Source organism: Peromyscus californicus, unplaced genomic scaffold (assembly GCF_007827085.1).
Source record: "Peromyscus californicus insignis strain IS unplaced genomic scaffold, ASM782708v3 Scaffold_14__1_contigs__length_90479793_seg_2, whole genome shotgun sequence".
NCBI lineage: Eukaryota > Metazoa > Chordata > Mammalia > Rodentia > Cricetidae > Peromyscus > Peromyscus californicus.
The window spans coordinates 46,676,003-46,687,892 of record NW_026294436.1 but is presented as its reverse complement, the minus strand read 5'-3'; the positions used below and the strand labels follow the sequence as shown (position 1 = coordinate 46,687,892).

General features: G+C 45.2%; 1 protein-coding gene across 3 annotated transcripts in view; it reads left to right on the top strand.

The window, feature by feature from the left end:
* The first annotated feature begins 1,837 nt into the window (after positions 1-1,837).
* Positions 1,838-11,890, top strand: part of Prdx6 (peroxiredoxin 6) — a 63,814-nt gene continuing 53,761 nt past the window's right edge. For 2 of the 3 annotated variants that reach the window (XR_008217942.1, XM_052737372.1), the window contains exons 1-4: positions 1,838-2,014; positions 5,898-6,054; positions 8,799-8,945; positions 10,405-10,551. Coding sequence is in view for 2 of the 3 variants with exons in the window: in XM_052737372.1 (XP_052593332.1) it covers positions 1,920-2,014; positions 5,898-6,054; positions 8,799-8,945; positions 10,405-10,551 (546 nt within the window). In the remaining variant the exon portion in view is untranslated. The remainder of the gene's footprint in view (positions 2,015-5,897; positions 6,055-8,798; positions 8,946-10,404; positions 10,552-11,890) is intronic. The other variant, XM_052737371.1, reaches the window with a different exon arrangement.

The following is an 11,890-nucleotide window of genomic DNA, read 5'->3' as shown; positions in this document are numbered from 1 at the left end:
GTGCCCTAAAGTCAAGCTACTTTGCTTCCCTTACTATGAAAATAAAAAATGTTAAGATATGTTGCTTTCAAAACAGAAGGGTAGAGTCAAGGTAGAGATTAAATCATCTTAGCTTTAAAGTTTTTGCTGGTAACCTCGATGTGAGTCTGGGTACAACGAAGTAGGTAAGTATGATCAGCACGCGTGTAGACACAAAGACAGCGCACCACTATGATGAGAGCTCAGGTCACAGTGAGTCACTACACCCAGCACGGCTACAGAGTGCCTTCAAATCTGGTAAGTCTGTTCCGGAGGATTCCTCAAGCTGAATCCCAACCGTTTGCAGCTTCCCTATCAATGTTACTTTACTTTATATCATAATTGCATGTAATTCACTTTTCCTGTAAAAGCTGAGACAATCTCTCACATCAAGCCTAGCGCAGTATCTAGCTACCAATAAGGAAAGAGTTATTGCATGAATCATTATCATCATCTAAATTATAGCTACCACTTCCAGAGCCCTTGCCATGTGCTGAGCAGTTTACCCATTCTATATCATCCTACAGGCTTTCCCAGATGGGAGCACACTGTCTGAAGACAACCTCCAGTCATCCTTACTTAACTTATGCAACCTTACTTTTGTTTCTCCAACTAGGGCTTGGGAGTTTCTAATATATTCCTCCCCAACCCACCTAGTGCAAACTGAATCTCGGGCAAGGTTCTCAACCTTCCTAGGTTCCTTCAACCCCTCAACAGTTCCTTATGTTGTGGTGGTCCCGAGCCAGAAAAGTATTCCATCGCTATTTCACAACTGCAATTTTGCTACTGTTATGAATCATAATGTAAATTATCTGATACATGATCCAAGGGGGGGTCACGACCCACAGATTGAGAACCACTGACCTGGGCCCTCCCATATTCTAGGAAAGCATTCTTATATTTTTGGTTGTGAGCCTAGCCTTTAACGGCTGAGCCATCTCTCCAGCCCTCTAGGAAAGCATTCTACCACAGAGTTGCTTCCCCAACCCCTTCTTCACTTTTTTTTTTTTTTTTTTTTTTGAGACAGACTCTTAAGTTTCCCAGGTTGGCCTTGAACTTCCTCTGTACCTCGGAACTTAACTATCCTCCTTTCTCCAGAAAACTCGGGTTTCAGGCTTACATAACCAGGACGAGATTCTAACAGATTCTGGTTTCTATGCAGAATATCTGCCATCTGTCTCTAATAAAACAGACATCTTTTCTACTTTGGGCTTGAGAAACAGGAAGTAACTGGATCAAAACCCACACTTCCCCAGGTGAAAATTGACTTGCATACATTCAATCTCAGGAAGCACATTGTGAAACTTGTATTTAAACTTTAGGATCAATGTGTTCAATATTTGTATAGTTCACGAGGGGTGGGGAGGCAAAATAAAAAGGTTGTTTCCAGTGTCCTCTTACTGACGTTGGTACAGAATTTTTGTTGCAATAAGAAAGCCACTTCCTCTGACTTTCATCCCCGCACACATCGGGGTCTTGCAACATCCTGAGAAACCTCTGAAGCCTAGGTTGGCTGAGTAGTCAGCGCTACTCATGCTCACAGTGGAAGAGGCGTGTACCACCAGACCCCTCATTTGGAAGTCTGATGGGAGTGGGGTATGGGAGGGTCTACGCTGTTCGCCTAGAGCATCTTTGCAGAGCCGCCAGACCCTATAGTTCTCCGGCAATTCTCAGCTTTATGCTTCCTTCCTAATTGCACGTGGCCTGCTTTCGCCCCTGAATCCTACTCGCCTTGCAGAGGCTCCACGTGAAGGATCGCAGCCGCTAGACTCGCGATCGCCCCGCCCCGCCCCGCCCCCGGGCCCGCCCACTCGGCCAGCGCTGATCTAGCTTCCCGGGAGCCCGCCGGCTGCTCGCTGCTGCGGCTGCGCCTCCCGCTTCCCCGCGTCACCGCTGCCGCCATGCCCGGAGGGCTGCTTCTCGGGGACGAAGCCCCCAACTTTGAGGCCAATACCACCATCGGCCGCATCCGCTTCCACGATTTCCTGGGAGACTCGTAAGTGGCCACCGCGTCTCCCTGGCAGATGGCGGGTCCCCAGAACTGCCCTTCCCGCTTCTCTTTTCCGCGCTGCGCTCGGCCCCGGCGCGCCGCTGGCTGAGCCCCTCACCGGTTCCCGCACGTGCCCGCTGCCGGGGTCCCGCCGAGCATCACCGTGGGGCGTTGCTGGGGACCTACGACCTCTGGCCCGCCCTGCGCTGATCACCGGATCCTTCCCTGACCCTACGTGTCTGGGCTGGCATGGGGGAGGGCGTCCTTGCCTTGGACGGTTTGTTGTCCATTTAACCCGGCTTTGTAAACAGTGCTCAGTTGTAACGCGGTCGGACCGAAAGCCCACGGGAGGTGGGGCAGGGATGTGTCGTGTTGGAGGTCACTTCCCGGGACACTTGCCCAGGGTCGCACTCACTGCCCGCCCTCCGGCCGCTCTAGAATTTGCACCCGGCGGAAGGTGGGTGCAAATTCTAGGCCATAGTCAGAGTACACAGCCACAAATTAGGTGGGGTGGCCCGGCGTTATCTGAAGTCCTGCTTAACTTCGGGGAGTGGTAGGTAGTTTCGAACTTCTGAAAAATTTTAAAATTACCGTGTGCCAAGTAATTAACCAGAAGACTTTTTGTCCAGAGCCTACGTCAGTGTTCAAAATAAGATTTTGTGTAACAGCTTTGGGAGGAACCAGGAACACTTTTTGTGTGGGTGTGGCCGTCATTCCAGAATAAGCAACAGTTTGATGGAGGGGTTGTTCAGCGCCTGCGACCATTTTGCCACCATAGGCCATTCCAAGGCGAGGACACGTGTACCTCACCACTTTGAGACTCTTTTGTTTCCCAGGGGTCCCCTCCCCCTCTGCCTTGCATCCAGCGCCTGGCCTTGCTGCTGATAGCCACAGTGGTGGCCATTAATGGTGAAGAGTACACCAGTGTTGCCTTAGTTTTATGGCTCCTGAATGCACAGATTGCAAGATGCTTAGTTCCAGTCGGCATTTTGCATATGTGTCAGATTACATTGTAGCTCTGGGGTTTTAGTGACCCTACTACGTTGTATGAAAAGACTCCTGGGTTTGTGTCCTTCTTATATCCACTATTCAGGTGTATGATGTGGGAAGACAGAGCAGTTTATGAAACTAATCGGTGATCAGGCGGGGAAGCATTAGAGAATTAGGTGAGGATTCTTGGCTGGCCTCCTGTTGTCCACCTGCTGACTGTGTGGGAAAGCAGAGCTTTTCAAAGAAAAAGTAGCAAATGGAACTCTCAGACCCTGCAGGAGAAGACCAGAGATAAGCAAGACTGCCAGTCTTATTCTAAGAACCTAGGTGTTAATATTTATCCAAGGCTGCAGAGGATTTACACAGTGTTCCTTCCCGTTCCTGCCTGCAACCCACACCCCCATGAACTGTGAGATCGCGCTGGAACTCTTCTTCATCTGTCTGGATTACAGATAAATATGAATCTAAAGCACAAATAACCACGGGGGGTGGGGGGGGAGTCTTTGTGATTGTTTATTGACCTAAATCTTATCTAGATTTGATTAATAATGTTAGGTTTCCCAGCTACATCCAGATGTGTAGGCCTGTTATTCCAGCTGCTTGGCAGGAAGGTCCTAAATTCAAGACCAACCTGGGCAACTCACTGAGGCTCTGTTTCTAAATAAAAACTCAGTAAGTAGCTGGGCGGTGGTGGCGCATGCCTTTAATCCCAGCACTTAGGAGGCAGAGGCAGGCAGATTTCTGTGAGTTCCAGGGCAGCCTGGTCTAAAAAGCAAGTTCCAGGACAGCCAGGACTGTTACACAAGAAACCCTGTCTACAAACAAACAAACAAACAAACTAAATAAGTAAATAAAATGCCATCTTCTAAAGATAAAAAGATGAGGTAAACTTATAAGTAAGCATAAAGTGGGCTTAGAGCGAAGCATGACATTCCTGTCATACCCAAGAAAGACTTTTCCACTCTATGTATCAATACAATACATGGAATTTGCCTATTTTTTCCAAATTCCATTCTGTAGATAATCTCAAATCAGACTGCCAATTATGGGCTCAGATATCCTTTGGAGAAAAGAGGTGGGGGAAAAGGACTTTAAACATTACAGGTGTGTGCTCTACCTCTGACGATTAGAAACAAGGATTTGGGTGCTGTGTGGGTTTGCTTAGCTTTGCCTGGCATCTCTAGTACGTCTCAGGGTTCCTCACTAATCAAAACACCAGTACCAGAGGTTTTCTGGTAGAAGCAGAGACCCTTCTCTTAGAAGGAGGAAACCTTTTGTCTTTTGAAAATGAGGAAGAAATGGGATAATGTAGTTGAATTTCTCCAAAGAGTAGGGCAGGCAGGCCAGGCGAGACATTGTTGGAATACCCTGAGATATACTGGAGCCTGTCAAGGGTCATAAAACCAGTACCCCAGCATGACTCAGCAAAACACATTTGTCTCTCTCACACACACAGACAAAAAGACTTCTAATTCATCACACCTAAACAATACATAAAGAAATTGCTCTGTTCCTTTTTTTTTTCCTGCATTTTCTAGAGCCTTTCACTAAATCACATTTGAACCTTACATCGGTCCTTTTCCATAGAATCTAAGGCCTAAATGTCACAGCAGCTAGCTGCAGTCTTGAAATCTTACTGCCCCATATTAAGAACTGAACACCGAAGACCTCCACAGTCTTCCAGGTATCACCTCACTCATCCTTAGGGCCTTCCATCCTTTTAAGAAGAAGGCCTTGCCTTCCCCTGGGAGCTGAGTGACAGGTGTCCGGGGAAGGCAGTAGCTCTGTCCCACTTGTTCGTGCTCAGGGAAACTTGCCAAACCCTCAGCATCTAGGCCAGATTGAGTAATCTGCTGCTTTGAGACCTTGCCCCTGGATGGCTCAAGCAGTGGGAGTGTACAGAACTGAGCGCTGTGTTTTCCTTTTCGCTTGAAAGAATGGGTTTTGTTGCCAAGGAGAAGGAAATAGTACTTACTTCCAAGTTTCTTGGGAGCTTGAGTCATCCTCAGGATCTGTACAACTTTAACCTGAGACGTTGATTTGATTGTAATCTTTACCTAAGAATTGTAGGTGTGGAAATCTACACTGTAGGATATCTGTGTATTTTCTACCTGCTTGTTCTGAAGTAAAAAACTGCATCTGTTAAAGTATTATTTTGGTGTGGTACAAATATGGGCACCTTGTTTAACAGGTTAGATCAGTCAAGTGGCTTTATGAAAGATTTTACATCTAGCTGTTTCCAGAAAGCCAAATGCCAACCTCAATTTTACCTACAAATGGAGGATAGAGCCCTATCTGTTCTGGATTATATAATCTGTTTATTATTGTAGCCAGGCATCTGTTTGGATTTGGGGCATAGTAGATGCTGAATATCAAAGTTTGTGCTAGAAAACAAACAAAAGGCCTAAGAAATATTTCAATAGGGTACTTGGCTTGAAGAGCATACATTTTATTGACTGAAAAGGAGTCATGGTAACTCCACAGTTAGGAAAGGAGTGATGGCCGGATGTGGTGGCACATGCCTTTAATCCCACTCAGAGGCAGGCCCACTCTCTGAGTTCAAGGCCAACCTGGTCTATGGATCAAGTTCCAGGACAGCCAGGGCTACACAGAAGCACTGTCTCAAAAAAAAAAAAGGAAAAGTAACACCTTAAAATGATCCTTCTGAACCATTTATCTTGATTTTTATATATTTGATATATAAAATTGTATATATTGATGGATACTTGCTGTCAGCTTGGGCTTCTCTGGAGGCAGGTCGGAACTAACAAGTTTAAATGTCTTCTTTAAGCAGACGTTTGAAGAAAGCAAGCCTGTTTTAAATGCAGACACTGAGTGTTTTCATTCTGCCTGATGATGGGAACTGTCGATTGAGTTGTGACCTTCTTCTTCATTCCAGATGGGGCATCCTCTTTTCCCACCCACGGGACTTTACCCCAGTGTGCACCACAGAGCTTGGCAGAGCTGCAAAACTGGCGCCAGAGTTTGCCAAGAGGAATGTTAAGTTGATTGCTCTTTCAATAGACAGTGTTGAGGACCATCTTGCCTGGAGCAAGGTATAGTTCTATCTATAATTTAAGGTATATATATATGAATATAGATATATAGAAAGATATATATTCCTCCTGTCCTGTTGCCTCCCTCACAGTTTCTAATAGCCTTAATATCTTCCAAAAGGCAGTGTCTTTTTATGTGCTAATGAGTGGACTGATGGCCACAGCCCCCTCCACAGCTCTGAACAGAACCAGGCAGGATTAGGGACTGAGGCTTTAATCCCCACCCAATCTCTGGGAAGAAATACCTGTATACTTTTGGTGACCAGCGATGTCACTGAGGTCTTTGTGTTCCTTAGTAAGAGAGTAGACACTTTGCTTTCTCCCCGTCTCTATCGGAAGTATCGATTGGCATGTGCTTTGATTCTGAGGTTATTATATCTTAGTTGCATAGAGTGTAACTTGGTTTCTGAGATAAAAGTGTACATAAACCTCTGGGGTTCAGAGTTCACTGGTTAACTGAAAGTCAGACTTCAAACACAGGGATCTCTGTGTTGTTATGTCCAATGGTGGATTCTCAGTCACCTTCTTCCCTTATTTACCAGTAGCATTCAGGTCAACTGATCTCTCTAAACCCTACCCCTGCTTTCCTGGCATTCAGGATGCTGCCTCCAGCTGTCCACGCTTAGAATTAGTCTCCGTTGTCTCCCAGTTCCTACTTTGTGTTGAAGCTGGCCCGAGCTTATCTCATGGACCGCTTCTCTTCTATCTGTGCTTTCGCCCTTAGTGACCTCTTAACACTCACACCTTCAGATAGCATCCATGAACTGTTCTCAGAGTCCCATCTCAGTCAGGACTCTCCTGGCCTCCAGGTCAGTAAAACCAGACTTTTCGGCATCTCCCTTGGATGTCTAGACACTCTGAACTTAGCATAACTAAAATTGGACCCCATTATTCATTCCGAGATCATTTTCATCTCCACTAACAGTTGCTGCATTTTGGGTGTTGCTAAGTAGAAATCCAGAGCCATTCTTTACTCCTTGTGTCTTCACATCCCATGCCTGGTTTATCCACACACTCACAGGCACTCACAGGTACTAAATACACCTATCTGCCTTACCTATACTGCTTTGGTGTTTCACCTCAAATGCACCTCATTAAAACCTTCTTTTTGTCCTTATCGAAAATTATGATGCCTGATGACACTCTGTATCACCTACTAAGCCCATCTCTGCATGTTGCTTATCTAGAGTCACTCTGTTTTTCCTACTTGTGAGTGTAGGGCCCAGCTGAGGTAGACTCTAGTTCACTGCTACAAAGGTGTTCGGTATAGGGGACAGTCAGTATTTGCTAAATGGATGAATTGAAGTTGTCTGCTTTGGGCAGAAGTGTTTACTCGTATTTGGACAGGATGTTTTAATTGACTTTGCTACGATATACCATGTAATACCTACCATTTGTGTGTGTGTGTGTGTGTGTATGTGTGTACTGGGCACTGCCAATCATATGCAACTGAATAAAAGATGGTATTTTGGTGTGTGAGTTAGGCTACATCCCATGACCACTTCACACCAATTATCCCAAATGTCTAGGATCAAAAGGGTGATGGGTAGGAAGGATAAAGAGGGTTGTCATCTTCTCTGAGGTAGATTTTTTTTCATTGCGCACACTTTGGCAGTGAATGGTAACTGGCATTTCCACAGCAAAGCCCTTTGCCATAAGCCATTTTTGTAAATGAGTATTAGAGTGACTTGCTCAAGCTCACCCAGTTGAAAAGGAGGACACCAGTGTGATCTGAACCTCAACCAACGTTCCTTCAGTGCCAGACGGTAAAGAGTGAAATTGTCCTGATTTAGGATAAAACAAGGTAAAATAATGTGAGTCTTTGGTGTCTGTGAGTACAATGTGCCATCAGTTAAGCAAGTGACAGGGCCAAGAATTAGTGAATATGAATATTAAATCACAAATTGCCAAAAGGGGAGTTCAGAGCTCATCATCACACGACACCTCTGATGTACAGGAACATATCCTGGTTCATTTAATCTGCCTTAGACGTTTCCAAAATTGTGATTGTCTGGAATAGAAAATAAATTCAAACTCCAAAAGCAGTGCCAGCCTTGGCATGTAACAGATTACACAGGAAAGCTCTAGGTGATATTGGTTATTGTTTAGCTGGCGCCTAAACAGTGGGCAGCCAGTGACCAACGGCCAAAGGCAACTTCAGGCAATGAAATGAATGGCTATGTTCAAGTCTGTTGCTACCTGTTCCAGAGTTTTAATGTCACTTTTATCTCCTCTCATCTCTGAAGAAATGCAAAAAGGTTTCACATCTGCCCATGGGCTTCACATGAATAATAAACACCCTTTTCTACTTTTAAATTCACTTTTTTGTCACTTCCTAAAATCTCCTAGTTAACTTCCTCACTTTCCTAAGGCGGTTTATGCATGGACTACTTGCCTACATGTCTCCTTAATATTGCTTTCCCCCAAATGCCTTGCTTTTCCCAGTGCCTTACCTGTCTTTCAAAGCCCAGATCTTGCAGCCTTCCCTCACCCCCTGGGTCCTATAAATTTAAAGAGTTCAGTGTGGAAAGGGCTTTGACCTATGTATGCCATACTCTGCTAATATATTCCTGTTCGTGAATAATGGTGGTAAGAAGTGTCTATTCATGCATCTTACTCAAATTCCTTAGAGAGCATTATTATGTTGGTTCCTCGGCTTGCAGAGTGATGATTCTTAGCTGATGAAATGCAGTGAAAACTGTGTCAGGTTTAAAATTCTCTTTCCCCTTTCTCCTCCGTTTCAGGACATCAATGCTTACAATGGCGATGAGCCCACAGATAAGTTACCGTTTCCCATCATCGATGACAAGGAGAGGGACCTTGCCATCCTTTTGGGCATGTTGGATCCAGCAGAGAAGGATGAAAAGGGCATGCCTGTGACGGCCCGTGTGGTGAGTCCTAACAGCCCCATGTAAATGTTTGAGCCAACTCAAGGAAATAGAGGAGGACTATCCACCATCATGAAACATCTGTGTGCCAGTGACTGTCCTTTAGTATCTGTATGCTGGTGCAAAGTGGATAGACTATTCAGCTAAAATGTCTGCTTAATCTGTAGCTGTTGGATATATCTACACATAAATAAGTAGTTCATCAAAACTGTTCTCTAGAGTTAAGAAATCCTACCTGTATTACCTCTTACTAGCCATCTTTTAAACATTTCTGACAGGACAGTCCTGAACTCTCTTGTTCTGACCACCCCTTATGCACAGCTGATTGAGGCCCATATCAGCTCACATTTAGCAATACATTCGTGATAGCCATCCCTAGGTGACCTAGTACATCTACCCGAGGCTCTTCCCTGAAGATTTACATTACAGTTTTTTTCTTTCTGGGACAGCAAACTTTGAAGAGTAACAGGAAAGAGAGTGACCTGTGTCCCGGACAGAGCTCTGTCTACTCTTCCACACCTTTGTTCTATCTTCGTTTATGTTTTTGCATCTTTGAACACTTAATGACTGCAGAGCTTTCTGGGGGCTTTGGAGCAGGGACCTTAAAACAGTGAACCCCAAAGAATTAAAATTTCTCCAGGAATCCCATGCTGGAAGGGAAAGGCAAAGGCATCCACAGCAAAATAGAAACTTTCTTCCTCACAGGAAGACGTTCCCACCGCTCTGACGACTGAGTAAATGGACATGTATGTGTTTCTGGCTTCTGCATTATCTTTTCTATAGCAAGGTCAAGCAGGGGAGCTTAGGCAGGTAAGGGTGCTAAACCTGAGGATCTGATTGGATTCCTGGAACCCATGCGGCGCCAGAGAGAACCAACTCCTGCAAGCTGACCTCTGGCCTCCACTATCACACTGGCATGTGTGTACACCCACACCCTCCCACGCACAACATAAATAAAATTCTTTTTAAATTATAGAACTGCTAGAGAAGCAGTTCTCAACCTATGGGTCTCAACCCCACTGGGGAGTCAAGTGACCCTCTCACAGGGGTCGAATATCAGATATTCCGCATATCAGATATTTACATTATAGTTCACAACAGTAGCAAAATTATAGCTATGTAATTAAGTAACTAAATAATTGTCACTATAATAAATAATAGCAACTAAAGAAAGTTATGGTTGGGGGTTCACCATAACATGAGGAACTGTATTAAAAGGTCACACACACACAGCCTTGGGAAGGTTGAGAACCACTGTGTCAGAGGAAGGGTGGACAGACTAGGAGTCTTTATCTCCCTGATTTGGCTGCCCTGTAATGGAATCTATTTTCCTTTGCTAATTCTGTTTGCTAACTCCTTTGGAACCGGGGGAACTGAGGCAGGGAGCTCATGACCCTGACGCCCAGCAATGGCTTTCCCGTCAGATATACTGAAGCACTTCCCGTGCGTCTGTGCCTTGCAGGTGTTTGTTTTCGGGCCTGACAAGAAACTGAAGCTGTCTATCCTCTACCCGGCCACCACCGGCAGGAATTTTGATGAGATTCTCAGAGTAATTAAGTCTCTCCAGCTGACAGCAACCAAACGCGTCGCTACCCCGGTTGACTGGAAGGTAAAGCTGTTCAAGAAGCGGTGCCCAGCTTGCCTGAATGGTCGGAAGGACGGTCTAATGGCCACCTTCAGGATCTGGGTTTCCTGGGGTGTGTCTGTGGTCCCACTCTGGTATACCAGGAGGATTTGTTTAAAAGATTATGTGCACTGTGTGCATAAAACACAAAACTTCATGGGTTTTTCTGTTGTATAAGTCCACGTCATTGGTCACAGTGGCCTCTTTTTTTTGTCTAGAAGTTAAACATCACTGATCCAAAAATCCCAGACCCACAATGCTCCGAAATCCAAAATTTCTGGATGCATTTCATCACATTTCAACTTTTGGAGGTTAGGGATGTTCAACTGGAACGTGCACATATTCCATATCCAAAAATGTCCCAATATGAAACACTTCCTCTTTAAATACAGGATACTCAACATGTACAAAACTTAAAAAAAAAATCCTTTCATCTAACCATTAGCTGATAAGCAGAACCTTGTTGGAGCTAGACACGGTGAAACTTGTGATCCAGAGGCAGGGACTGGAGGATCACAAGTTCAAGTTCACCCTAGGCTACATAGCAAGGTCCTGTCTCATCAGGAAGGACTAGTTCACATCTGTCATGGTGGCTCCATAACTGTTGGTGTACCGATGTTACAGCATTTCTTTTCTCTTAAGCTCCAACCTTTTAAACATACATAGTCTGAGAGAGCGTGTGCTCAGAAAGTGTGTGTGTGAGCATTTAAGATAAAGTCTCATGGTCTCCTGTAGCCCAAGGGCTTTAAAGCTCATCATGTTGCCAAGAATGATCTTGAGTTTCTTGCTTCTTCTGCCTCTCAAGTGCTAGGATTTTAAGCCTGTGCCCCCATGCCCAGTTTTATAGGGTCCTGGGAACTGAACCCAAGGCATCATGCATGCCAGGCAAGCACTCTGCAAGTGAATGAGTCCCTGCCCCTGCCCCTTATAACATTGGATCTCGGTGTTTATCATAGGCTGGCCTTGGACTCTTTTTTTTGTTTGTTTTTCGAGACAGGGTTTCTCTGTGTAGCTTTGCGCCTGTCCTGGAACTCACTCTGTAGCCCAGGCTGGCCTTGAACTCACAGAGATCTGCCTGGATCTGCCTCGAGTGCTGGGATTAAAGGCGTGTGCCACCACCGCCCTGGCTGGCCTTGGACTCTTAATCTCCTGCCTCAGGCTTCCATGTGCTGAAGTTTCAGGCGTGCACCACCACACCCAAATTGTTCATAAACTTTTAATACCTAAGAAAATCTCTGCAGGTAAACAGGACAAGAGAATACACCAAGAGTATCTTAGTGTTGCTTCATGATTTGTGTGCTAACCTGAGTACTGGGTTTTGATT